The sequence below is a fragment of the Cercospora beticola genome, chromosome 2 (genome assembly GCF_033473495.1).
Source record: "Cercospora beticola chromosome 2, complete sequence".
NCBI lineage: Eukaryota > Fungi > Ascomycota > Dothideomycetes > Mycosphaerellales > Mycosphaerellaceae > Cercospora > Cercospora beticola.
In genome coordinates, this window is record NC_088936.1 from 4,081,088 (window position 1) to 4,108,373 (window position 27,286).

The 27,286-nt window shown below is 53.2% G+C and overlaps 9 protein-coding genes across 9 annotated transcripts; 5 read left to right on the forward strand and 4 right to left on the reverse strand.

Annotated features, from left to right (window-relative positions):
• Positions 1-148: 148 nt before the first annotated feature.
• Positions 149-1,995, reverse strand: RHO25_003535 (uncharacterized protein; the record flags this gene model as incomplete). Its single annotated transcript, XM_023599034.2, has 4 exons — positions 149-1,414; positions 1,468-1,588; positions 1,645-1,831; positions 1,905-1,995. The coding sequence occupies 4 exons, from the start codon at positions 1,993-1,995 to the stop codon at positions 149-151; spliced, it is 1,665 nt and encodes a 554-aa protein (XP_023456315.1).
• A 1,227-nt stretch (positions 1,996-3,222) lies between these two features.
• On the forward strand, positions 3,223-3,606 carry RHO25_003536 (uncharacterized protein; the record flags this gene model as incomplete). The annotated part of the gene is made up of 1 exon (XM_065602412.1): positions 3,223-3,606. One exon carries the CDS (start codon positions 3,223-3,225, stop codon positions 3,604-3,606), a length of 384 nt encoding a protein of 127 aa, XP_065458484.1.
• An 827-nt stretch (positions 3,607-4,433) lies between these two features.
• On the forward strand, positions 4,434-6,157 carry RHO25_003537 (uncharacterized protein; the record flags this gene model as incomplete). The annotated part of the gene is made up of 2 exons (XM_023599036.2): positions 4,434-4,478; positions 4,538-6,157. 2 exons carry the CDS (start codon positions 4,434-4,436, stop codon positions 6,155-6,157), a joined length of 1,665 nt encoding a protein of 554 aa, XP_023455281.1.
• Positions 6,158-6,810: 653 nt separating this feature from the next.
• RHO25_003538 (uncharacterized protein) lies at positions 6,811-11,437 on the reverse strand (the record flags this gene model as incomplete). The annotated part of the gene is made up of 2 exons (XM_023599037.2): positions 6,811-7,146; positions 7,253-11,437. 2 exons carry the CDS (start codon positions 11,435-11,437, stop codon positions 6,811-6,813), a joined length of 4,521 nt encoding a protein of 1,506 aa, XP_023456398.1.
• A 488-nt stretch (positions 11,438-11,925) lies between these two features.
• RHO25_003539 (uncharacterized protein) lies at positions 11,926-13,386 on the forward strand (the record flags this gene model as incomplete). The annotated part of the gene is made up of 1 exon (XM_023599038.2): positions 11,926-13,386. One exon carries the CDS (start codon positions 11,926-11,928, stop codon positions 13,384-13,386), a length of 1,461 nt encoding a protein of 486 aa, XP_023455282.1.
• A 1,164-nt stretch (positions 13,387-14,550) lies between these two features.
• On the forward strand, positions 14,551-16,570 carry RHO25_003540 (uncharacterized protein; the record flags this gene model as incomplete). The annotated part of the gene is made up of 3 exons (XM_023599039.1): positions 14,551-16,314; positions 16,370-16,409; positions 16,497-16,570. 3 exons carry the CDS (start codon positions 14,551-14,553, stop codon positions 16,568-16,570), a joined length of 1,878 nt encoding a protein of 625 aa, XP_023456399.1.
• Positions 16,571-16,870: 300 nt separating this feature from the next.
• On the reverse strand, positions 16,871-17,467 carry SEC11 (Signal peptidase complex catalytic subunit; the record flags this gene model as incomplete). Its single annotated transcript, XM_023599040.2, has 2 exons — positions 16,871-17,099; positions 17,172-17,467. The coding sequence occupies 2 exons, from the start codon at positions 17,465-17,467 to the stop codon at positions 16,871-16,873; spliced, it is 525 nt and encodes a 174-aa protein (XP_023456400.1).
• Positions 17,468-18,158: 691 nt separating this feature from the next.
• Positions 18,159-19,656, forward strand: RHO25_003542 (uncharacterized protein; the record flags this gene model as incomplete). The annotated part of the gene is made up of 2 exons (XM_023599041.1): positions 18,159-18,328; positions 18,381-19,656. The coding sequence occupies 2 exons, from the start codon at positions 18,159-18,161 to the stop codon at positions 19,654-19,656; spliced, it is 1,446 nt and encodes a 481-aa protein (XP_023455283.1).
• A 480-nt stretch (positions 19,657-20,136) lies between these two features.
• RHO25_003543 (uncharacterized protein) lies at positions 20,137-27,160 on the reverse strand (the record flags this gene model as incomplete). The annotated part of the gene is made up of 2 exons (XM_023599042.2): positions 20,137-26,096; positions 26,215-27,160. The coding sequence occupies 2 exons, from the start codon at positions 27,158-27,160 to the stop codon at positions 20,137-20,139; spliced, it is 6,906 nt and encodes a 2,301-aa protein (XP_023455284.2).
• Between the last annotated feature and the right edge of the window lie 126 nt (positions 27,161-27,286).

The window sequence follows — 27,286 nt, forward strand, 5'->3', positions numbered from 1 at the left end:
GATCGCAACTAACTTTGATTGAGCTCTGGTTTAGAGCTTCGAATGATTAGGCAAAAGCATCTGATGGCGATGACAATTCTCGGGATTTCAATTCACACAGACCATCTATTGATGTATATCTATCTGCTACAGCTCGCCAACATCCTGATTAGCAAGTATATTCAAACTCAAACTTCATCGACGGAATGCCCTCAAAGTCTTCTTTGACCAAGTAAGAAATATTGTAGAATATATTGCGCTCCAGAGTAGCTCCATAGATCACAGGCAATGGCTCCAATTCTGGCGCGTCCACTGTCACATTCAAACATGGCAGATCTGAGAACCCGGTGATTGTCTTCCGTTTCTCAAGCGTCCAACTCGGTGGCACCTGCGCTAGCGCGAAAGTGAAGATGTTGGTTCCGTCCTGCGTGGTATTTGGGTACGAGATCTCCAGTGTGTTCGGCCCGGCGATCGCTGAGATGGTCGAAGCCGTGGGGTAGAGGGAGAAAAATGTCATGTAAGGATGGGGATTGTGATTCTTGTCTCCGGCCCATTGAACAAGTGCAGGAACATACTGTTCGCCGCGATTCACGGTCTCATTTACGACTTGGCCTCCGATCATGAGAGGAGAGGAGATCCAGGATGTTGAGATTCTAGCCTCGCCGTCCGAATCGGTATCTTCGTAGATCTGCTTGGTGATGAGGCGGGAGCCCTCCCAAGGACCGGTTGCGGTCAGCTTCGCGGAGGTAGATGAAGAGATGTGTTCTGCTGCAGTGTCCATGATGAGGGCTAGCGCTGCGCCTTGTGCCACATCGTAGAGCAGATCCGCTTCTTGCTTGTTTGATTGTGGTCCGACACCGTAGCCATAGAGTCCCCACCAGACGTAATTGATCACTGCAGAATTGGTCGTCAAGTCTCTGGAGTATGCTCGATCGTATGGTCCGACCATGTTCGTCAGATACGGATTGTAATGATCCGCAAGATCGTCGAAGAAATACTTCAACATTGGTCTTGCTCTCGTGGTAAGGACCGCATTCTTCGCCCCATACTTAATACTCCCAGCCAGAGCCCATACGTCCATGCCATAATATGTCGGAGACAGGTATTCGGACACGACATTGCTCCCATTATAGAAGAACAGATCAGCTATCAGCGTTCCCTGCTCATTGGCATAGTCTATGAACGTTTGGTTGTTACGCCGAGCTCCGATCCAGCCGACATACCAGGCTCGCATGACGGCAGGGTTGGTGTACGCTGGGGTCAAATTGTCGCCTTCCGGAAAAGAGCCATTTCGGCGCATGGAGCCGACGGCGGCAATCTCCAGAGAGTCTTCGATCCTATTCACGAGCTCGTCGCCAATGATTGGGGAGAATTCCTCGACGACTTGAACGAGTTGCGAGCCGATAAACTCTCGCCAGTTGGGGTCATATGTGCCCTGATCACCAGAATGTTAGACTTGACATGGGAATGTGACCTTAGACAACGTACATAGATCTTGGGAGGGTAGAGATCGGAGTCAGGTGTCGGGTCTGGCTGATCTGGGGACAGCTTGAATGTGCCGTACCATGCAGTATCGTAGTAAGTCGAGTCGGAATATTGGCAGGAGATTCTGACGTAGTTCAGCGACATATTCCAGCGTGGACGCCTCCCGTAGACTGTACAAACATGTTCTCGATTGCAGCCTTGGCATTTTCGCAGTCGCTGCCATTGTTGCGGTACAGCAGACCAGCAACGTACCACGCAGTGAAGCGCGTACTCCAGGGACCTTTGTCTGGATTCCTGATGTATTTGTATGACTGATCGAAGCGAAGATCATTCACAGTCATGGACCAATCGAACAAGTCTTGTGCGGCTATTGTTTGAGTTAGCCTTATCTCTCTAGAACAATGCTTCTTGCGCCGACAGTTGCGGTACATGCGACATACCATTGGTCAGACTTGTTGTTTTCTGTGCGGCATCGACACCAAGAGTGTTGGTCAGAGCCACAACAGCCGAAATCAGATAAAAGTGCCGCATCTTGCTCGACCAGGCCAGAAGGAAAGAGGCCAAAGACAGCCACGCGTGAAGTCAATGCCGACCATCACGAAACTCCGCAGCATAGCTGCATCTTATATGGGTGCCACCGCATCCCAAAAGATTGACATCTCATCTTTCTCCAGTGGACTTCCCGCTTCGGCCCCACTGCCATCATGCGAGACCACCTGGTTGACGATCTATCGGACTTGTCTTTGCCGGAGGACGCATGAATGCTTCTGCTGTGTTGGAGAATAGCCGGTCGTGCGATCGAACATTCACAATGGCGCAGCTAGGTCCACTAAATGAGGAGCTGGTAACATCAAAGTCGCCTAGATTGGTAAACCTGTAGTCGTGCCCCACGAGTGCAGTGTAGCCCAGAGAAGATTCGGTCTATCAGTGGCCGAATGTCCATCTTTACTGCACTGGGAAAATTGAAAAGCCTGGAAACAGGTCTCCACAATGTCTACGTGGGGATTAGAACGCGTTCATGTTCAATGTGTCGCTGACTCGCTGAACAGGCTGGGCATGCTTCATTAGTCCACGTCCAGCGCTGGCCTCTCTGGGTTCGTATATTTTTCAGGACGAGGGCTTTGTCTTCAGGCTTCTAGGTATAAGAGCCTCAGATGCGAAGAGAGAAGCCTCATCTTGTGAAAAGTATGGCACTTGATGCCAAGATGTTTGGAGCAGAGAGTCATAGTGTATCCAAGTCATCCGCGAGGCTGCTGAAATGGCTGCTACAAGCATCAAGTCATTGTAGAGAGTAGAAAGGACGTTGCCCCCGGGCCGTCTCGGCCCGAAAATCGGCATCTGCGCCTCGGCTTACCAATAGTTCTACCATGATGCGTTCTGTGTCAAAGAGGCGTAGCCACCCGCAAACAAGAAGTCTACAGCATCACCATGGCTTCTCCTAGCATGTCGCGAACGTGCGCACGAGCACTACGATCATCCTCACGAAGCGCGTTCCGCACAACTAGATCCACTTCCTCACAGCGAAGGTTCCACGCCGCAGCGCCACTATACCTTGATTTCCTCGCCCCATCATGGCAGCAATCACAAGCCTGTCGAACAACACACGCGCACAGTCGTGGCTATGAACTACCGCGAACCCATTCGCACAATGCGCGAACGTCTCACCTGACTCAAAAACACCACTTCTCCACCACTCGACAGCATCGCGGACCCGCGAAAGCGATCCTCAACGCCAAACAGGACTCCTCTGGCCAACCCATGACCATAAATATCACTCCTCGCGCCGCCCACCGTCTTCAAAATATCGCCTCCAAAGACTCCAATCCGAACACAGCCTTACGCGTCAGCGTGGAAAGTGGAGGTTGTCATGGCTTTCAATATCTCATGAGTCTTATAGACGTCAAAGACATCGATCAGGAAGAAGACGTGGTGTTTGAGAACGAGGAGCGGATAGGAGGAAGTGAAGGGGAGGGAGACGGATACAAAGCGAAAGTGGTCATGGACGAGCCGAGTCTGGAACTACTGAATGGGAGTAGCGTGGACTATACGATGGAATTGATTGGGAGTCAGTTTAAGGTCACGGGGATACCGGGGGCGAAGAGTAGTTGTGGGTGTGGGACGAGTTTTGATATTGCGGCTTGAGATACTGGGAAGAGAGTGTGAAGGAAAAATCAGCTTCCGTAAAAGATGCTAGCCTTGATGGTTTGAGAGACAAATGGACAACGCTCTATTGCGCTTCATGAACATCGGGATTCTCTGGGTGTTTCTATACGTTCGACTCGGCGAAGATCTGGTCAGAAGCTATGAACTGACATATGCTCACACCCATTGCCACTGCAGGTAGCTGCTGCTACCCACTAGCACGAACCAGAGCAGTGATTGCTGGCCAAGTGATTGCTGAAGCAGTGAATTTTTGGGCGACTGTCTGCATGGCACAAAAGATGCCTGGCGGTCTGTGTGGTGTTCCACGTCACGTCTGCATATATGTAGCTTTCCGAATCAGCGCCATATGCCCATGCACGCATGCTATACACTTCTGAAGTGGATCGTCGACTGCCTGCGATACGCTTGTTCGAAGCGCGTGGAAATACGTCGGGTTCATGCAGCGGGTATGGCACACTTCCATATTCGAGTGTGGTGGATGAGCGAAAGACAGAGTCTCAACTGACAGGGCCGATCTCGTCTCTCAACAGGTCGTCTGGGCGGCAACAGTGATTGGTCATGAAAGGCCGAGTGGAGTGGAGTGGCGTGGCGAGGAACAGGCTCCGGAGCTCTCATCATCGTGCGTTGAACTGAGCTGACCCTGCCTCAAGGTGCTGAAGTGAACTTTTGGCGGGGCAAACAGCGGGCAGGCATGATCGACAATTCATCCACCGCGATTTCTTTTATAAACACACCCTCTTTCTCCTTCCACCATTGATCGACTTCACCTCTTTCATACACATTTGCTCAAGACTGACACAGCCATCATGAGCGTCAAGACTGTTCAGACCAAGCCATTTGGCGACCAAAAGGTGCGCCGTCAACTGCCCCCACTTGACCGCCCATTGGCAGCACACTGACTCTGCCACAGCCAGGAACCTCCGGCCTGCGTAAGAAGGTCAAGGTTTTCCAGCAACAAAACTACTCAGAGAACTTCGTCGCTTCCATCATCCTCTCCATCCCCGAAGGTGCTCAAGATGCCTTCCTCGTTGTCGGTGGTGACGGACGTTACTGGAACCCCGAAGTCACCCAGCTCATCGCAAAGATTGGAGCTGCGTACGGCGTGAAGAAGCTGTTAATCGGCCAGAATGGCATCTTGTCTACACCTGCCGCATCACACCTCATCCGCGTCAAGAAGGCCACTGGTGGCATTCTGCTCACCGCGTCACACAACCCCGGTGGTCCAGAGGAGGACTTCGGCATCAAGTACAACTTGACCAATGGAGCTCCTGCACCCGAGAGCGTCACAAACAAGATCTACGAGACATCAAAGACTCTTTCTGAGTACAAGATCGCAGACATCCCCGACATCGATCTGAGCACCATCGGCACCAAGACCTACGGCCCACTCGAGGTTGAGATCGTGCACAGCACCGAGGACTATGTGAAGATGCTCAAGGACATCTTCGACTTCGACCTGATCAAGAAGTTCCTCAAGAACAACCCAGACTTCAAGATCCTCTTCGACGGTCTGAGCGGCGTGACAGGCAACTATGGTGTTGACGTCTTCGAGAAAGAGCTTGGACAGAAGGGCAGCACACAAAACTGCGTGCCAAAGCCAGACTTTGGCGGACACCACCCAGACCCCAACCTCGTCTACGCCAAGTCGCTGGTCGACCGCGTCGACAAGGAGGGCATCCACTTCGGTGCTGCATCAGACGGTGATGGTGACCGCAACATGATTTACGGTGCCAACTCCTTTGTGTCACCCGGTGACTCGCTCGCCATCATTGCACACTACGCCGATCTGATCCCCTACTTCAAGAAGCAAGGCGTCTACGGTTTGGCACGATCCATGCCTACTTCTGGCGCTGTCGACCTTGTTGCCAAGAAGAAGGGCCTGAAGAGCTACGAAGTTCCAACTGGTTGGAAGTTCTTCTGCGGTCTTTTCGACTCAGACAAGATGAACATCTGCGGCGAGGAGTCTTTCGGCACTGGCTCCAACCACATTCGTGAGAAGGATGGGTTGTGGGCGATCGTTGCCTGGCTCAACATCATTGCTGGCGTTGGTGAGCAGACCGGCAGCACACCTTCCATCAACAGCATCCAGCACGACTTCTGGAACATCTACGGCCGCACTTTCTTCACACGATACGACTATGAAGGCGTCGAGAGTGAAGGCGCCAACAAAGTCGTCGCACACGTGAAGGAGCTCATCACAACCAAGAAGGACAGCTTCATCGGTAGCGACATCTACGGCCGCAAGGTCGTCGAGGCCGATGACTTCAGCTATACCGACCTTGACGGAAGCGTGAGCAAGAACCAGGGTATCTACGTCAAGTTCGACGACGGCAGCCGCATTGTTGTCCGTCTTTCAGGAACTGGCAGCTCGGGTGCCACCATCCGTCTGTACATTGAGAAGCACGAGAACGACAAGAGCAAGTACGGCTTGGATGCTCAGGAGTACCTCAAGGACAACGTCAAGCTTGCCACAGACTTGCTCAAGTTGCAAGAGTATGTTGGCCGCACTGAGCCAGATGTCAAGACGTAAGCTGGTCTTACTGGCAAAGAAGATACCCAAGTCAGGGACATAGAGGGCGGCGTGTGAGATATGCATGAAGCGATGATGACTCTTTTCAAACGTGTAGATGTAGTGTGATTGCAAAAGCGAAGCATGAATGATATAGCGAGATGATGAAGAATTCCAACGACGACAGAAGAATGACCACTTTGTCTGATACTCTCCACTTTCCAATGCTTGCTTTCGTCAATTGAGCTCTTTGCGATACGTGAGTGAACCGAAAGGGATCAAAGCTGCATGCACAGTTTCGTAATGCGTGCTTTCATGAATAGCTGTACAGCGTTGGGTCCTGCTCCTAGTACTTCTTTGCTGTCTCAAGCTACATTCATGCGCCAAGTACTACATTGCGCTTCATCAATTTCTGCCGAGTGAAATGCTGTTGGCTTGTCCGACCTATCTCGTGCCACCTCATATGAGCAGTCGACTGCATAAGCATATACAAGTTTCCTGCTTCCCCCCGGCTTCCCAAAGAGAAAGCTTTCTCATATCCTGGTCCTCAGGAGTACACCGTAATTGCAGTAATCTGTTGTTTCGAGCAAAGTTTCGTGTCCTTGCATCGCGTGCCAGGGCCTAGTATGCAGCAGAGTGACACATCATGATAGGGTAAATCGCCGCCAAGTCTTTCAATGCCAATCCCATTTCTTCTTTTCCTTACTCGGGCTCTCCACAGAAAATTCTGCGCTCCATAGACTCTCCCAGCCGGATTTCTTAGCCGGCGAAGGTTTGACTGGGGTAGTCGATGGCCCAGCAGCAGTCTCCAAATGTCGTTGCAATGATCGGACACTCTTACTAGGAGATTCAGGACGTTCCGGGCGGGGATGCTGTTGTTGCTGTTGGGGTGCTTTGCTCGGTGAAGCCGATGGTCGACGTACTGAGATCGTAGGCCCAGCTCTTGTGCCACTCTCAGGTGGTGAGAGAGGTCGACTGGTGCTGTCAGTCGCGGTGGACAGCTTGCGGATCTGCGATACAGTGTTAGAAGATGTGTTCATGTTAGAAATGCGAGGATGAAAGGGGAGCCATGCCAAACGACGGTATTCATGGTCCCCAGAGTAGGTCTTGGCGCACCTGTTCATGAGGCTGAGGTTCAGGATTGTTGCTGCCGATACCCAAACCTGTTCCGGCTGGCGCGGGGAGAGGACGAGGTTGCTGCTGGTGCTGTGTTGGTAGCATAGGATTGTTCAAGGACGAAGCCTGGCTGTCTGTACGCTGTCGCGGCGTGTTCGCTTGGGGCGTGGCTGAAGCACTGCCGGTAGCGGCTGTTGATCCAGCAGCGACATTCTTCTTCGATGTCGAGCTAGAGCGGCGAGAGTCGAGACTCTTATTCAAGTGCTTGCTCGCATCATCACTCTTGCTGCTACGCTTGATGCGAATGCTGCCTTTGGCGTCGACATTTGCTGTGCTGACCGTGGACTTACCAAGGCCTGGCGTCGTGGGCGCTGCACCGGCACCACGCTCTTCAGTGGCATGTACCATCCACCACGTCAGACCGTCCGAAAGGTCGAAGGGGTTGTCATCTTCGACCTGCATGGATGAAGCGGCATCACTGGCTTCACCCAAGCTGCGACCATCGGCAGAGATTTGCGCGGCGGCACGTTGGCTGCTCAAGTCAACAATCTTCTGCTCTACCTTCTGGATACGCGCCACGATGAAGTCTCTCGTGCCGAGACGCATGCCTTCGCGCTCCGCCAGGAAGTAGTGCGGGCATCCAATGTTGAACGCAGCCCATGCGCCCTTGACTTGACCACCCCTTGTTGGCAAGAACAGAGCGAGGTCCCCTTCTTTGAAATCTCGGACCGCGATCTTGGAATGAGCTTCGGTCCTCAGCTTGAGTGCACGCTCCTTGTACGCATCGGCGCGCTTCGTGGACTCTTTAGCCTCCTTGCTATACTTCTTTGCCGTGTATTCGAAGTCCTTGACACGCTTCGTGACCGCATCAGCGAACACGTCAAGATCGAATCGGGAAAGGCTGCTTAGGAACGCTTCATATTGAGCACTCTCCTCGTCCACGGTTTGAGCATCCGGCCAGTGAAGCATTTTGAGGTCATTCGCCGGCTCATCATCCTCTCCAGAAGATTTGCGAGTGGGTGGTGGCGAGGTCATTGAGGCTTGACGACTCATCTGCATGGAAGGATCGATCATTGTGGTGCTGGCAGCCATCTTCGAAGCGCGCTCCACGGCCATCTTGTTCCCCTCGTAAGTCACTACCAGCCCAAGTCGTTCGAGCAGGCGAACAAGTCGGAGATTTTGGGAGTAGAGCTTTTGTGACACTTCCTTTGCACGATCAGCTCGCTTCTGTAGGCGATCGGTTGTCGCTTCTGCGCTAGCATGGTAGGCTTTCTGCTTTTTCTGCATGCGCAAAATCTCCACATCCAGACTGTTGTTGAGAGACTTCGCTTCTGCTAGCTCAGTTCGTAGCTTAGCAACGCGCTCTCCTTCCTCTGTGACACGCTGGCGGAGCACTTCTGATCCCGTCTCGCCCTCCGCAAACTTCTCGCGTAAGGACTGAAGCTGTGCTTGCTCTTCAGCCAATTGCTGTTCGAGTGATTGAGCCTTCGCCTCTCCGGCTGACAGCTTCTCTTGAGTTTGGCGTATCTCCTCTTCAATCTCGGCTTGCTTTTCGGCAGCCGTTGCGAGTTCCGTCTTTTGGCGCTCATTATTTGCCAAGAGCGACTGGTTCTCGCTTCGTGCAAACGCAATTGCTTCCTCAAGGTCTTTCGCGTGGGCTGCTGATCTCCTCGCGAGGTCCTCGAGAGTCGTCGCCAGTCCGAGAAGGCCAGTCGGCGTTTCAGCGTCAGGCGAAAGATGAGCGTGCGCCGTTGCCAAAGTCTGCAGATGCTCGGCGTCAGCTTCACGCCTTTGCTCCTCAGCTGCCCGCAGCTTTTGGAGCTCTTCTTCGACTTGCTTGCGGGCTGTCTCAGCTTGCTCGAATTTACGTTCAAGGTTGTTGCGGGCATCGTGCTCAGTCGCTGCGCGTGCGGCATGTCCAGCGGCGTCTTCTTTGAGTCTCGAGATCTCCTCATCCACGCCATCTCGAGAGCCTAGCAGCCTCTCGACTTCGTTTTCGGCCTCTTCCAGTTTCTCTTTCGCTTCAGTCAACTCGCGTTCGAGGTTTCGTCTCTCCACCGCAAATTCTCGTTGCTGTGCGTCCATGTTCGCCATCAGGTCTTTCTTAGTGGTGATAGCGTCTTCGACTTGCTTTTGAGTTTCTGCATCCGAGTCCTTCCTCGTCGCTGCTTCATCCTTGTGTGCTTGCAGTTCTGCCTCGAGGTCAACAACCCGCTTGGCCAATCGTTTCTCTTCAGCACTTTGTGCTTGCGCAAAAGAGGGTCGGCGTTTACTGAGAGAGCTATGGCGAGAGAAATCGTCGGATGGCTGAGGAGTGCCGACTGGTATTGTTGGCGTGGCCACGCGTTGTGACATTGCGCCATCGCTCGTGGGTGTAAAGATATCGCCAGTCGTCACTCTCGTGTTGAGCTGGGTCGATCGATGCAGCAAGTCTTCCAGCTTGCGCACACGACTCTTCTGTGCCTTGAGCTCTTCTTCAAGGCGCGTATTGGCGCTCTGGAGTGCCTTGTTCGAATCGTCGCCTCGAAGAAAGAGTGATGTGTCACCAAAAGCAGCCTCATGCATGCTGCCATTCTTGAATGCTTTGGCGTGTTTGATCTGCTTACGAGTGAGCTTGTCAAGGTCCTTAATGGCCTGGTCGATTTCTTCTGTGACCGGACCCGGCCCGACCACGTCGAGCAGTACTTTCAGATATTCTGCCAGCTCTTCTCGTGTAACCATAGGCCAGCTGCCGCCTTCATTCTGCAAGTTGAGCTCTATTCCCAGTACACGGCTCTGCAGCGCATCGGGTGAAACCAGATCATCGACGTTGCGCATCCATTTCTTTCGCCGCTTCTCCTCTTCTTCCTGGTACAGCGCCACTTCTTCTTGTAATGTGGCTGAGTCTCGCTTCATCTTCGCGACCCATTCTCGCCGTCTGACGGACTCCACCAGAAGATGACCATATACCGAGGGCAGTCGCCCTACAACGCTCAACGTCGTGAGGGCCTGGTGATATTCTTCAGGCAGGTCAACCTCTCTGATAGCCTGGTATATTTTTGCGAGCTGCGACTCGATTGCCGAAAGTGTCCGCATATGCTCCAGTGCAATCTCAGCGGCACTATCTCTTTCCCGCCTTGCTTTTTGCACAAGCTCGTTCATCTCCAAGCAATAATCGTTAAGGTTCGGCAAGTAATTTCGTGTGTGGAGGAGGGCCATTTTGGAAGCCTGTGCGCACGACTGCGGCGTTTTGGCTAGGGATTGGACGTGCTCGAGGTCGGAGGCCATCTTGCTGACAACCATGTCGATCTCCTCGAGCAGTTGAGCTGGGTCTGAAGTACTGTCGTCAAGAGTGGAACGAGAGTTGATTCGATCTACGGCGTGGAGAAGCTCATCGCTGGTGGCTGAAGCAGCATCCAACTCCTCCCGTATGCTGTCTAGCTGCTTGTTGAGAACAGAGACCGTGGACTTGGACGTCGTGGCTGCCTGCTTGACAGTCACGATGTCCACATAGCCTTGCAAAGTCGCAATGTGTTGCTGAGAGTATCGTCGCGAGCCTGTTACAGATGACATAGGTTGCACGAAGCGTGTGAACTCGGGTCTGGCGGGTATGCTGCGTAGGCTTTCCAGGTCCTGCTCCCACCTGCCCGTGTGCGTCTGCTGCTCTTGCAGCTGCTCGGTAGCCCATGATTCTACGTTCGCATATTGTTTCTCGGCGTTTTTGATATGATGCTGCAGACTAGCTACGGCCACCCCCAAGCTGCGCTCGATTATGGCTTTGCTTTCCTGTAATCGCTGGGCCTGCTTCGACTGCGAGCCGCAGCCTTCGAGCAGACTTGCTGCCCATATTCTCCTGATCTTAAACAAGTGCTGCCATGATGCCAAGTCGTTCGTGTTGGTGATGGTATCCGGGGCGGGTCCTGGGTTGAAGTCGTCGTCGTTCCCGAAGCTGTCTATGGACTCCTTCGCGGGACTGATGGCCTTCTTCCCATTCAGCCAGCTCGAGTCGAACACGAAGAACTCATTCTCGGTCAGCAGAGTCTGCGTGCGGACCTGCTTGCCCTGGGCAGTGAGCAAGATCTGAGCGCGCGTCTGGATGCTGGTCTGCGACGCGATCCATGACCGCACAGCTTCGAGGGTGCTGTTGACGCTGGGGTCGAGTCGCAGACACTGGCCAGTATGTCCGATGTAGACGGATATAGACATGCCTCGCGCCAGCGACGACCCCTCCTGCTGGCGCGACTACAAGTCGCTATAAGACTGCCGGTCGTGTTGATGTTCGGGGAAGAGATTCTAGGTTGCGTTGCTGCCCAGGTTCGCGATCGAGGACCGGCTGCTCGTCACGGCGCAGATGACGAAGCCGACAAAGTTGCCTCAGGTTGTCGCAGTGCGCGTTCGCCACGGATTCTTCCTTTCTTGCATCTGTTCTTGTTGAACGCAGAACACTACTTTGTACCAACACCAAAGGCAGACTCAAGTGCCATCGCCCAGTCAAGTCACACGGCAGGTTGTGTTGCTGGGCCACAGGCACGTTAATTTCGCCGGCTGAGGTAGGCAGATCACAAGACCATCCACTTCACGTGCTTCTCTGTTTGCAGTGATCAGCAACGCTGTAACACGTGCAGTGCAGCATCGGACTGTCAAGATCAGGAGACGCCTGGGAAACGGTCTCCATCAGAATCGTTGTTGCTATCATGGATCAAGCCGAGATCTTCACGCAGGCCTATGCTCAGGCGCAAGATGCACAAGATCCATTGGCGAGATTCCGTGATATGTTCGTCATACCGAGCAGAGCAGATCTAGCCCGAAAGACCATCACCGCACAGCCAGACGAGATGGACGATGAGCCATGTACATATCTCTGCGGCAACTCTCTTGGGCTCCAGCCGACTCTCACCCGAGAGTACTTCGAGGAATACTTGTCAACCTGGGCTCAGAAGGGGGTATTTGGTCATTTCAAAGAGATCTCAGACACACGTTTAGCACCGTGGCTTCATGTCGATGATGATGTGCGTGCAGACATGGCTACGGTCGTGGGTGCGAAGACGGAAGAAGTCGCAGTTATGCAAACCTTGACCGCAAACTTGCATTTTCTTATGTGCAGCTTCTACAGGCCGACGAAAGCGAAGAACAAGATTCTGATTGAGGGGAAAGCGTTTCCTAGCGATCATTTTGCAGTCGAGTCTCAGATTCGCTTGAACGGGTACGACCCGCGGGAGTCGATGATCTTACTGGAACCGCCATCAGGGGACTCACTACTCCTGCCGACCCAGCACATCCTCTCGACAATTGACCAGTATGCAGACGAGCTGGCATTGATCCTGCTCCCGGGAATACAGTACTACACTGGTCAGTTGCTTGACATCAAAACTATCACGGCGCACGCACATTCAAAAGGTGTCACCATTGGGTGGGATCTAGCTCATGCTGCAGGCAATGTGCCTTTGCAGCTGCATGAATGGGACGTCGACTTCGCCTGCTGGTGTACATACAAATACTTGAACTCAGGCCCGGGTAGCATAGGCGGCGCTTTCGTGCATGAGAGACATGGCGAAGTCACAGCCCGGGACGACCAGTTCCACTATCGACCAAGACTGGCGGGCTGGTGGGGTTCTTCGAAGTCCAGTCGGTTCGTCATGGCAAACAGGTTCGAGCCAATATCAGGTGCGGCAGGCTTCCAAGTATCAAACACTTCAGTCGCGGACACAATCGGTCTTCGTGCAAGTCTGGATGTCGTCAAGCAGACTTCGATGGCCGAGCTTCGCAACAAGAGCCTGAAGCTCACGGCCTACCTTGAGCAATTGCTGGATTTGTTGGCGCAAGACCAAGCACAGCAATTTGGTCAGGCGTTGTTCCACGTCATCACATCACGAAATCCGGGGGAGCGTGGAGCACAGTTGTCGGTCATGCTTCGACCTGGTATGCTCGATGCTGTGATGGAAGTCCTTGAACACGACGGCGTTGTGCTTGATGAGCGGAAGCCAGACGTGATTCGCGTTGCACCTGCTCCTCTATACAACAATTTTGAGGATGTTTGGAGATTCATGCTGGTTTTTAGAAGAGCTTGCCAGGATGCACGTTCAGGCGCCGTGAAGGGAGACAGCGCAATGGTGAATGGAGGCAAGGACAATAAAGGCTGGAGTGAGATCAAGTAATCATAAGTATTGTCGATGCGCTGCATGGCGAGGATAGTACACATAGAGTTCCTGCAAGGTCGTGCTTGCAGCCAGCAGCCTTGCCAAGACAACGATCATCCGATCATCCTTGCCAGCCTCATGCAACTGCACCTCTATCATCGAAAGTGTTTGCTACATGATCTCCCGCAGTATGTCTTGTCTTTCAGACCTGTTATCCTCCACGCGACCTGCGCACTGCATTGCACGTGGACACCGCGCGATCAGACGCGTCGGTGAATGCGAACACTTGCTTCTGACAGCGCGCGCGCAACAGAGAGGCCTCTCTCCAGTGAAAGCAGGACGTCGGCGAGAAGCGACATGACTCAAAGCGACCGGCATCTGGAGACCGTCGTATTGCCTTCCATGTGAAGACCAACAAGACTAGCTCGTCCAAGGCACATTCTGCCAACGAGACTCGTGATCGTGGCAGAGGCCGCCTGGAGGATTTGACTCCGCCTCAACCGAAGGCTGCGCAGCCAGCCGTTCGACACCACAACCAAACAAACCTGCAGCGCGATTCCCGAACACAACTGCGAGGTTGCCTGAAGGACGTCGAATTAGGAAACATGATGGTTCATCTCCTGCAGTGTGGCCTCACCATTTGTGCGACGATGAAACGGGTGCTTGCATGACTATGCTTCGGCATCCTAGAAGACCGTTCCACCATCTCGGAGCAATCGCCTCCCACATGGTGCACCTCGCGGCCGCCCGTATGGTACCAATGATAGCATTCATATATCGGCTATGCGGAGACTGGGGCACAGCGCGGGCCTGCAGGCGCTCGCATGATCCACGCGGGCCTATGCCAGCACAGCCATATGGTATTATAAGTCCAAGCCAAGTCATCCTATACGTCTATGTCGTTAGACTTTCCTGGCTCCCGCTGTACTGAGGCAGCCGTGCACAGCACAGGTTTGTCTTCGCTTGTTTTCGATGGCAGCGGCTATGCTTCTGAACGAGGCTGTTCACTCCACTGGGCACAGTCATGACAGCCGTGGCTTTTGTCCCTGCCAGACTGTACTTCATCCTATCCTCTTCGTTGAATCTGTATCTTACACAATTGCGCACTTAGATGATACAGCGTTTGCACACCGACACAGCTGCCGCAGACAATCGTTGCGTGGCAGCAGCTTCACACCCACCATGAAAGGATTTCGCGACAAAGTCCAAGCACAGCTAACGAAGAGCAACAAGCCGCCAAAAATCGGAATACAAGAATTCGATCATGATGATTTTGGACTATTGAAGCGGTCCAACGCGAGGCTCCACCGACGAAATCAAAGCAGCATTAACCTCGATGAGCCTTCCTTGCCTGATGTGGTTGAAGGCAATTTCTCTCTCAAACGGCCAGCAGCGAAGCTCAAGAAACGTGATAGCTCAGACGATCTCATTGAACCAATACCTGGCCCGTCTTTGCCACAACAGAAGCTCCAAAAACATGAAGAGGACGAGGACATTATCGACGTAGCGCCTGGACCATCGGTGCCACCAGCAAAGCTCAAGAAATGCGACTCGATGAAATCGGACAGCGTTGCGAGTGAGCCTGCAGAACAGGAGTACAAGATTGTGAGGATTCCGGTCGGCATGTATGGCTGGAGAGAGGAACGCGTACCGGTCAAGCCGAAGAAGAAATCATTCGCGTCGAAGGCTTTCGGTAGCAAGTCACGATTCTCTGTGTTCGGCGGTAGCAAACAAGCAGTGGAAGCAGACTCGTCGGTGCAGAGCCGCGAGTCCGTCGGTCTCGCAGCTAGCCACATACCGGAGATCGACAATGTCAATCTGCACGAAGCAACAATCTCGGCGCAGGAAGATCGAGCTGCTCAGGATATTGCTGTCCCGAGGAAACCGGTTCCCAGGGAAAAGGGAAAGCAGCCAGCGATTGCAAAGGGAGATTGGTCTGAGTTCGATCAGCAGCATATTCGATACGTTATGGAGTTGAGCAAAAGACTCTCCGCGAGTCCCGTCGACAGCGGCATAGGGCTGGAAGACGATGATAATCATACGTGGCACACTGCTCAGAGCAGAGCATCCATGAGTCCCATGGCTGGTGGTTCTCACCAGCCTGAGAATCCACAGGACGATATGGCTGAAGTACTAGCCCTCGAAGCCGCGTTACAACTTGAAATCGAGCAACGACAGCAAGAATGGGACAACCGGATGAAAGCTATCGCACTTCGCAAAGAGAAAGAACTGCAACGCATCCGGCAAGAGGAACTCGATCGCCTGCAGGCTCTTGAACTGCAGAGAGAAGAGGAAGCGCGTGTCGCCGCCGAAGAGGCAGAACGCAATCGACCACGAGGCTGTGTCTGCTGCGGTGACGAAAAGCCTCCCGCCGAGTTTCCCGCGCGACCTACAACCCTATCGTGCGAGCACGAAAACCACACCTGCGTAGAATGTATGCACAGCTGGCTGGCCGCGGAATTCGAAACAAAGGGGACCGAAGATCTGAAATGCCCGGAATGCCCTTGCAAACTCGACTACGATGACATTTTGGCACACTCGACACCGGAGACTTTTGATTCGTACGAAAAGATGCTAACGCGGAACGCCCTCTCAGCACTCGACGAATTCGCATGGTGTCTGTCCACCACTTGCAATTCTGGGCAACTGAACGTTGAAAATGCGTCCGGAACGTTCATGGATTGTGTCGGCTGCGGATACAAGCAGTGCCTGACACACAAAGTCGCCTGGCATACGGGTGAGACGTGTGAGCAGTACGAGTATCGAACCTCAGGGGCGAAGGCGAAAGACGAAGAGCGTGCGACCGAGGCCATGCTGGATACTGTTAGTAAAAAGTGTCCAGGGGCGAACTGCGGATGGAGGATACAGAAAATTGACGGATGTGATCATATGCGATGCAAGAAGTGCAAGTTTGAATTCTGTTGGATGTGCTTGGCCAGTCATAAGGTGAGTCCTAGACAGAAGATTGGGATTGTCGAGCGTATACTGATGGCTGTGGCAGGAGATTAAGAAGGTCGGAAACACGGCTCATCAGACTTGGTGTAAGTTTCACAGTCACAATTTGGACGTGGCCTGGCCGTTCAATGCACATGCTTGAAGAGGCGGAACATTGTTGATGCGCGGTATAGGTACTGCGGGACCACGGAGGACATATCATGCGCAGGCTTGGGATAATGATACACATATGCCAGCCGACTTTTGACAAGGCTGACTGAGCAAGTAATATTGGCAGCTTTGTATAGCAAGCAGTATCAATCGCTCGACATGCAAATGCTGTGCCCACTCGCTCTTTGGAGAGGTTCATCGTAGCGCAAGCTTCGTTGTCTTTTAATGAGGCGGTTGGCGTCGTCTCGAGTTGCATAATCCGTACAGCGTGAACAGGTCGACAGACGAAGGGGTAGCAATTCGGTCAATCGTCCTATCTTGGGCTTCCTGACCAAAGTTCGAATCCTAAAGATCCAGAGCCAATGATGACCAGCATACTCCATGACTACCCTCGCTCTTATTCTCTTTGCAGTACCACCGTCAAAGCCATAAATACCAACATGGCCGTCTTGAGCCATGGGTATTCGCTCAGCAGGATCGTCACGTATCCCACAAAAGGCACATATCCCACCACGCTGCCAACAACATCCTTACTCCTGTCGAGATAACTTTGCCCACGCGCATAGAGCTCCGTGTCGTCCGCAGCGTTGTTGTCGCCTTTCGTTAGGAGTTGTAGAGGCTTCGGTCTATGGTAAACCCAGCAGATTAGCATCCAACATTCTGTCCGGTACAGTACGTCTCAAGCATTGACAACTCACCCTCCTCCAAATCTCCTCACAACTCTATGCACAATTGGAATATCTTTTCCTCGCACATTGTACACCACAACCTCTCCCACCTGCGTCTCCATCCCTCTATTCCACAAGAACAGCAAATCTCCTCTTTGAAATGCCGGCTCCATAGATCCTGACAGAACCACGACGATCGGCGACGAGGAATCTGTGAATACCGAGAGGCCTTTCCAGAGCATGAACGCGGTGCTGAGAACGAGGGCGAAGTTGAGGACTTGGGCGGCCACCTGCCGGGGCTGCATATTGCCGACGGCACCGAACATGGCGGCGACTGTGGGAGGAAAACCGTCTAGCAGTTGCGTTTGGGGAATTTGTTGCCGGGCTTGTCGCGAGAAATTGGAGGAACGATGTTGGTGAAGCTCGCGGAACGTGTCCACAGACAGCTTTCGGGGTTAGGGTTTAAGCTTAAATCGGACCCTTGTAGGGCTTGGCGGCATGTGGTTCGTTCTTTCTTGCTCACTTCACTTGAGTTCCTCCTTCAACCTGCAGAAACACAGAGCTCCGGAAATGCCGTTAAACAACACCTAACTCATCGTATTACATATAGTCAAGGAATCAATTTCAGGAAATGCACTTGGAGTTGCTCTATTCGAAACGTTCCTGCTCCGAACATCAAGTACGATGCAGAGCCCGCCGGGCTGACATCCGATCTTTGGCGTTCATTGGAGTTCTCGACAGGTGAGGTAGGTAAGGTAGGTCTGTGATTGTGTCAGCCACCTATGCATACCTGTGTGCAGGTGAGCACAGCATGAGCAGGTCAAAGATGTGGAGTTGCATTATCATCTGAGCTCACTTGATGTCCAATTCACTCAGTCCTAGGAGCTAGTCCTTGACCTGTGCCATTCAGTCAGACAGGAACTTGCAAACAACATCAACAACGCATGTGATTCTCCTGTGAACTCATCAAGTGCAACCGACACAAGGAAATTTTCCAACAAGACGTCCACCAGCAGAATGCCCTCAAGCAAACCGCCGATCCCCCCGGGAACCAACTGCATCGCCTCCATCAAGGGGATCCCTTGGCCAGTTGTGATCTGTTCCGATGAGGTCGCTCCGGCGAAATTCCTTGCTATACGCAGAGAGCAAGCTCATATACCTGTGATTCAGCTGGGTCGATACAGATAGTGAGCAGCTTACTCCCGCATTTTCCTACCACTTCCTAACCATTTTCTGCAGCATTTTCATCCACAATGAGCTGCTTAAGCCTGCTGAACCCCACATAGATTACTTGAAGGGTCTCAAAGCCTTCGTAGACCCTGAAATTCAGCCTGGTGATGGTCCAGAGATCATCGAGGAAAAGCAGCGGCGAAGAGCGTTCCGAGACTTACAGGCCTTCGAAGATGACAGATTCTGGGCAAATTACATCAAGAACCAGTCTGAAGCGCGCAAGATCGAAATGGAGTTACGTCGAAAGCGCCACCCTATCCAGCAGACATATCGCGTGCCGAATGACAGTCTCCATGGCCGGCGCGAAGGCCACTTAGAGCAGCCCTCACCACCCCCAAAACGGCAGAGAGTTGACGTAGGTAGCTCTAGTCGTCAACCTCAAAGCCCAAGGTATGCCGCGAGAGCTGGTCTCAGCAAGAGTCGACATGATTCCGTAATGGAAACAATCGATATTTCTCACGAGGATGAGAACAAGGCTTTCGTTTCCGGTCCTTTCCAATCTTCAGCACCAGCACCAACATCTTCTCGAAGATCGGACATCGATACATTTTCCAGAAAGGTCTATCAATCTATCGAGAAGCCAAGCGAGTCCATCGGCGAACCCACCACAACCTCGTCGACAGAACCTGGACCACAGGAATGCCGCATCGTGTTCCCACACGGCGACCCGAACTGGCTCATCGTCAAGCGAAGCTTGATCTCAAAATGTCACTACCTCGCAGTCCGAGCATGTGATGATGATGGCGCAACTGAACTGAATCTGGAAAAAGACGACCGCGCTGGCGAAACAAATCTAGCTGCTAGCGATATCGCTGCTGTCCGAGAATATTACAGTACCGGCGAAATCGGCCCAAGACTCGTCAACGATCCAGAGGAAGACCCCCAAATCTCCAGACTCGATCAGAAGCCACAGAGAAAATTCCTCCATGCTGAAGCGCTAGGCAAGGCGTTCGTGACAGCGGTAAAGATCGGAGATGAGCCTCTCCAAGAGCTTATCTACAAGAAGCTGGGTGCTTTGTATCCACTTACTCCCTTCGGAATCATCATCCTGGCACGATGTGCCTCGGACCTTCCAAAGCCAATGACCGATGCACACCAGAATATTCTCAGCTTGATCACAACGCAGATCGTCGACTACTACTGGGTGATAATGAAGCAGCACTCAAGCTTGCTGCAGAAGATCCTTGAGAGCGACGATACGCTGCGTGCCACGGTCTTCAACAGGCTGAGGGATAATCCGCAAGCCGGGAAGCTCGGGCTGGGCGGTGTATTTCGCGAGGAATGACGGGCGCCCATGAGCACCGACTGACACTGATGCGTCCACCGAGGCTGCGCTAGATAGCGGAGTCAATGCTCGTGGTGCGTGACGGAAAGAATAGAGAGCCCGACGGACGGCACGATGCTGCTAGGCTCCATGCAAACAAATCATTACGACCAACTCATGCATGCATTCATTAACAACTATGCACTATTCTACATAATCATCATCTCTCATCAGTCCAGCCCGAGCCATGCAACAACCAGTCACGAACTTTTTCACTGTAAGCCTTCCCATCTGTCTCTTTCGAAACGCCCGTGTTCCCAGATGCCAAGGCATGCATGAATTCTTTTCAAAAAGTGATAGTACAGCGAGTCATTTCTTTACACACATACAACCGAAACGACGGGAAATCTCCCCTTCTTGCCAAATTGAAGGGCTCGCCGTCCTCTCCTACGTTCTTCCACCATCTGCCGCCATCTCTCTGCGTCGAGCAGGTGCCGATGCCTAGTTGCGAGCACCGATCGGCAAGCGTCCACTAAAGGGACTGCTGCTAAGCGGTTGATTCGGGTGGGTCAGAGTCACGAGAAGCTGCTCGACCTGTGGCGCAGCTCTGACCCAAGATTGCTCAAGCAGGTTGTAGTTCGGATTCTTGATCATCTCTAGCAACAACACTAGAAGTCCCCAAGGATGAGGACGGTCATGCATCATACGCTCGCAAATGACTCGCAGAATCTGCTCTTGCAGATCTTGTTGGCTCGTGCTAAAGATGTGCTGTAGAGCAGTAGAGAAGTAATGCGTGTGCGAGTTGACGTAGCGAAGCTGGTTCGTCATTGCCAGGATGAGATGGTAGCGTGCTCGTGGGCCGCTTTCTTGAAGCAGACGAGTAAGGAGGCGCGCTGCAGCAGTGACAGACGAGAACGCCGATGACACTGAAGTAGCATTGATGCCAACCTCAAGGACCAGTGCGTTGATCAGAATCGGGCTAATTTGGCCATCCGCACGGTCCACAACAGCTTGCAGGAAGGCGAAGTTCTGCTCGCTCAGCTCGTTTGACTGGCAGACACGCTCCATGGCAGCTTTCACACCAGCCTCTTCGAGTACGTTGTCAACATCAGAGAAGACCGATGGAGCAATGCGGACCTGGTCAAGTCTATTGATCTTCAGGCCAGGCGCAAAAGGATTTGGCTGCGATGACTGAGATTGTGGAGCCGCGCTGGTTACAATGTTCTGCAGCTGGCCGCAGTGAGCTGGGATGATAGCATTCAGCTGCATGTGGTTCTCGACCAGGTAATCCGGGAAGTCGTGGTGCAGAATCATCATGAACTTAACCACCGCGCGATAAAAGTCCGGTGCTACTGCAGATAACTCTGTAGACGAGAAGATGTCGTCTAAGTTCTGGAACAAGACCGCCAGCAGCTTTGTGAATTGATTCCATCCTCCGTTGTTCCGACCATTCACCAGGAAAGCCGGCACGAGGAGACGATGGCTCAGAAGAGCGATCCATGCGTGAAGGAATCCAGGGAAAAATCGTGGCTGCAGCACTTGCAGAGTTGTGGCGATGACTCTGTTGAATTCGACCTCCTGTTCGGGCGTCACTTGCGCTTTGTGTGCGTCAATCTCACACAAGACAGCAGAAAACAACCTGAAATAGAAGCGGCTGTTGAAGCGCTCACCATGCTTGTTGTGGGCATCGTTCATAACCAGCACCGCCAAGCGAATGAAACCTTCGAGGTTCTTCGCCTTGTTGACGGGTCGGTCAGCGTCGGCAGGAGCCTGGAACAGCACCAACATGGTTACCAGCTTGGCCAGAGCGTCGACGGCGATATAGGCGATGTCAATAGTGCCGTAAGGCCTGCTGCTGACAACCTCAAAGTGCTCGATTGAATACCGCAGGCACGTACGGAGGAAATTGAGGTTGCTCTCCGGGTCGGCAAGGATGCCTTTTTCGTGCAGTTGTGAGATGAACGCCAGATAGCGATGATTCTCTGCGCCCACGCGCTGCAGCTTGATCCACTCCTCAAAGAGGTACTCTTGTTGATCGGCGTGCTTAGGATCAGTCTCTGGACTCGGCAAGCCATTGGTGTAGTTCGACGAGCCTTGCAGTATGCGCATGATCTCTCTGCCAATCAGTGCCTCTTGCGGGAACGACTGGGGCGAGCCTTCTGGACTCGACAGGCTGTTCAGCCACTGGGCAAGTGCCTCATACGATGATGAGAACTCAGCACGATGAGCTACCGCTTCCTCGCCCAGGAGTAGTTCTTCTACAATCTCCTTGAAGAATGACAAAGCGACGGGGCGCCTCTGCTTGAGCGCCTTGCTAATCAATGAATCGATGTGCTGGACGTCAAGCAAGCTTTCACCTTGGAGAGCGATGGTGGCTGGCGCGTTGAAAATTCTGTCGTCCTCGACGGTAGCAATCGTCATAGTAATCTGTCGGCAGGCCTGTTGCGACATTCGGCACAGCTGGGTGAGGAAACGAGCGAGAACTTCGATTTCCAGTCGCTTTTGAGCTTCGCCATAGATCAATCCGAGGCAGTGGCTCGCGCACGCTTGCACTGTAGTCTCAGGTTGTGGAGCACTTTCGATCAAGACTAGTAGTTGTCCGTACACGCGCCGGATGGTGGCACCTTCGCCGATCTCGCTGATATGTTCTTCGGGTGCCTCTCGCGACGCTTGTTGAAGCTCAGACATCAATGTGATGATACGATCATTGAGACTCGCAGGATCAAGGTAGCCGTTGGCGCGTGGTAGTCCGCCTTGCATGCCGGGAATACGCTGTGCCTGACCTGGATGAGGCATCGCAGGCGCCTCAGCGGGAGTTGGCATGTTCGGGAGGTAGCTATCGCCGAGCACATCTGTCATTGCACGCGTGCCATCCTGCGAGGCAGACCCGGCATGAGCTGCTGGTGTGATGCGAGCTTGTCGACCGAAATCCTCATAGAGTGCCAGTTGCTGCCTGTTCAATCCATTTTGATCCTGTCTGTAGGGTTCTGGGATGAGAGTCGACCATCGACTAACTGGTACATGGGAGAACGACTCATTCGGCCGCTGATCAAGATGTTGCTGTCGCTCCGTCAAGGCTTCCTGCAGTTGCAAATCAATCTCCGCCAGGGAATGATCTTCTGCTGCTTGTTCCACAAGTCGACAGACTGTGTCGATGTTGTCGTTTACGAACATCAAGATTTGACCTTCCGGCAACTGTTCGGGCAAGGATCGTCCGGCCAAGAGACGGATGTTGTTGGTGATGCTCATCCGCAGAGGCTCTTTGCATGTGACAAGAGCGAGACTCCCGGACAACGACTTCACCATCGTGTGAGCCGCATTGCGCATCTTCTCCACATCAGCCTCGGTGACGAAATCCTTCTGTATCAGTTCTGCAGTAGAAATGCTAGCAATGGTTACAGAACGCTCGACCACCGGAGCTATTATCTCGTAAATAGCCTGTTGTGCTGCATTGACAAAGATGGCCTTCATCTGAGCAGGAGTGGTCGTGCCAACGGCCTGTGGGATTTGCAGCATATGTCCAAGATCCGGCACTTGAGAGATAACAGCTTCAGGCGAGAAGCGTTCGTTGGGGCCACGCTTGGACAGCCCCATCAAAGTCATCTCCCCAAAGGCATCCGGACCTTCTGGAATGTAATTCGTGAGCATGTTGTTTTGGTCCAACGTAGGCCTCGATCGAATGATATCGAGCGGCTCGATGGATTTGATGTCCATACTGAGCTCTCGACACAGCATTTCGATCTCGAACTTCATGTTCAGCTTGAGCGATGAGCCGTGGTAGAGTTCGCTGAGTAGGCCCAATAGCTCAACAATCCACGGATTCGGCGGCTTGAAGACCTTGGAGTGCGCGGCTTGAACGAGCGTCTTGCATGTGAATGGAATGGCCACGAGTAGTCTTTCGTTATCGTGAGCCTCAAGCAGTAAGTCCTTGAACGACAGATTGCGATGCAGAATGGGCTGATTGCGTGCAAGTGTTATTTGTCCGAGCCAGCCTGCCAGATTCTTGAGAGTCGCTCGTTCATGCTGGTTCTCCATTGTGGCTTGCGCATTGAGCATCTTCTGACAACTCAAATATGTCTCGCGAAGCACTTCAGCCCAGAGCAACTTCTTGTTGAAATTCTCCAGAATTTGAAGATACAGGCTTTGGAAGTTTGGCTGAGATTTGGCGAGCTCATCAACAAGATAATGGGCAAACCATTGGATGTATTTCTCCTCGAGCGCACTCTCAATCTCCTTGAACTTCTCATCCAGATTCCTTTTCGAGACGTTGTTTAGGACGAAGGTGACTTTGTCGGAGATATCCTCGTTCGGGTCTTCGTATGCGATGTTCGGGTTCGGCGGGTCGACCTGGATGGCGGTAAAGGCAGGCGCGACAACCTCGAATTCCTCATCGTCCAGTACGCCGTTGGTGAGTCCATTGGTGGCTTCGCCGTTCAATCCAGCCGACTGTGGTTGAGCCTCCTTGAGCACGGTCTCCGCAGCTTCCATGGCACTCGTCCCACGAAGACTGGGGATACGCAGGATGCGTTCCGCCAGAGGAGGCCATTCCTTCAGGCGGGGAAGAACATGGATCAGAGCTTGCAAGCCAAAGCGATACATCGGGTCCTCAGTGCTAGACTGCGTCACGGCATCCAAGATCATAAAAATGGCTTGTTGTTCTGCAATGCCCGACACAACCTTGTGAGACACCAATCCACCGAATAACACAGCCGTCGTCGCAAGAGCTTCATTAGGGTATTCTCCGAAGCAATTGTACTCCTCGAACAGACCGAACAGCATGGCAGCGAAGAGCTCTTGTTCTGAGGGGTTGTCAGATGCCTTCAGCCGCCTGAGCTCAGTCACGAGGCTGTCAGGAGTGGTTTGCCCGCCGTACATCTGCTTGTAGCGCTCTTCCATCTCTTGCGTCGCCTGTTCCGGCAACGAATGGCCGCGCCCACTGTTGGCATCGATGACTGCGTCGCGTGCATCATCCTCGCCATAGTTGAATAGTCTGGGATACAGTTGCAAGCAATGACGGAAGAGTTCAGTCTTCTGGTCCTCATATAGAGCATCACTGATGAGCCCAAGCAAGGCATGTATGGTCTTCAGAGTCAGTGGCGGCGTTGTTGGAGCGACCTGGTCGCGCTGCACCACGGTCTCGTCCTGCATCTTGGACTGTAGGAAATCCGTCATTGCCGCAGCGAATTGTGGTGGACCCATGCCACTGATGTGATTCCGAGCCCAGTCAACGAGGTTACATTGGCCCTTCCCGTGCGCGTACGCAGCAAGGTCCACCGCGAAGCTACTGGGTAGGGTGAAGAGGAGCTCGAGCCAGCCGTGTTCGAGAGCGTGGTCGTACACCAGGCCGAGAAGGTTCGGATCTGTGTTGTACCACTCGATGAGTCGAGTAGCCACCCAATGCTTATCGTGCTGCCACAGAGCGTGCATGACAAAATCGTAGTTTCCATGCTGTTTCATCAAGAATGGAAAGAATAGCTGCTTCAGCGCTTGCTCTTGCAAAGGCCCCCACGGCTTCGGCACATTCGATGCGGCGCAAACGAAAGTCGTCATATTCTGGTTGATGATATTGTCAGGAATACCAAGCTGTTGAGCCATATTGTACGTTTCCTGTGACCGGAAGATCATGGTGAAGAGAGCTTCTGTAGCGTCCAGTGATACCAGCGGATGCTTGATAGCCTTCTCTGCGAAAGCGCGGATCTTGTCAGATGCCGTTGCGAAGCTCGTCAACTCGAATGCCTGCCTCAGATTCGGTATTTGCATGACATCCAGTTCTTCCGGCGTCATGGACAGAAAGGCCACCACGAAGCTCAACTGTGTCTCCTGGCAGTGCCAATTACCGCCCCAGAGTAGCTGGATGTCGAAGTTGGCGTACTCCCTCGCCAGCGGGAGCAGCGCATTGTACAGCAGCAGAAATTGCTTTTTTGACACTCGCAGACCCTCCTTGTCGAAGCCCGTGACCACATCAGTCCAGTCTATCCGCGCTCCGGCGCGGTGCTGACGGACAGCCTCGACGAAGACGGAGGGATTGTACGCGTCGCCATTTTGCACGAGGACCATGTACAGGAGCACATTTGCGATCTGCGAGTAGGAGAAGTCGCGTGTTTCTGCTCCTGCCAGCACCTCCTTGCAGGCCTCGAGGCTCGCGGTCGCTTGCGGCCCTTCATGCTGCAAGCGCTTCACAAGACGCGAGTCTTGCTGCGATTGCAGCAGCTCGTCCAGCAGCATCGCCGACTCGACTGCATATGGCGTGCGCAAGCCGCGGGTGCGATAGTAGATGCGCACCGCGTAGAAGAGGTTTTCGCGGAGTTCGTCGCTGAGACCGCGCGGATCGTGGATGACTCGCTCGATAATCGATGCTAGTACTGATGGCGCGGGGTCGACGTCGGCGTCGGCGGCGTGGAGCGGTTGGGCGGCGAGGGTCTGGAGGAATAGAGGGAAGGTCGCGGTCAAAAGCGAGTCCGCTGTATCAAGGTGTTAGCTCGGGAACCTTGGCAACGCTTGAACCACCCAACCCAGCATGCGGGATGCTGCATCGAAGCTATTCCAGTGTTGTTGTGCATGTGCAGATCGACAACGTACCTTTTTGTCGCAAACTCGGGATTGACACTGTTCGCAGCGGTTGCAGCAGTGCGACGCGCGCGACGGGGTCCAATGCGAAGTGGTCGAGGAAAGCCTGCAGTTCAAAGTCTCGGAACACGTCCCCCTCGTTGGTGTCGAGGGCTTCTGCGATCTGCTGTGCTTGCCGCGGCTCCTTAACCAGCTTCTGCACTTCTTCGATCAGTAGTTCATAGTTGCCGGCGTTTTCGGGAGCGCGAGGTGTGCTAGAAATGACTGTGGACGCATTGCTCTGCAGCAATCGTCGAAAATATGTCGTGAATAACTCCATCCCACTGTCGCTGACGAGCTTCCGGATTTTGTCCAATTGTGCTGTCCACTTTGTCCTGTCTGCCTCTCCTTTCAAGGTGCTCAGCAGTATGTTCAGCTGCGTCAAGAGCAAGCTGTTCAGTTGTCCAGACGAGCTGCCCGCGCCGTGTGTACCGGTCGACGATGCCGGGGATGCGACTGTCGATTGCGGAGGTCTCCCGAGACGTGAAATGCCCACCGCACCAACACTTCCGCCGCTCGATGACAAGCCTGCGTCACCAGCAGCTAAGTGATGATAGCCAGAAGCGGCGCTGTTGCGAGCGCGGCCACTGGTAGGGTGTGATGCGGTCGTGGACACGGACGAGGTCGATGACTGCCGGCTGGTGACGCGGCGTCTTGCGATGGCGGCGAGGTCGTTGAGAGTGAGGTACGTCGGAGGAGGAGGTGATCGTAAATGAGACTGGCTATGCTCCTGTAAGAACTGCGGCGAGGCTGGGTTGCTGGAAGCGTTGCTCAGGTTGGTGATAATCGAGGTCAAGCCGCCGCGAGATCCTAGCTCGTCTGAAGTGTACCGCTCCGATTGCTGCGTTCGAATGCCTGTTCGTCGTGTCGCCTGCGAGTTTGTTGATCTGAGACTGTGCGACGGAGTGTGTTCGTTCATCTCACAACACACGCATAGAAAGAGCGAAATCGTCGCTGCTACATCAGGGAAGGCAGTAAATAATTCGGGTGGTTTGCTCAAACTAAAGCTACATCGATCGTCACAGCCAAGAAAAATCACTCGGTC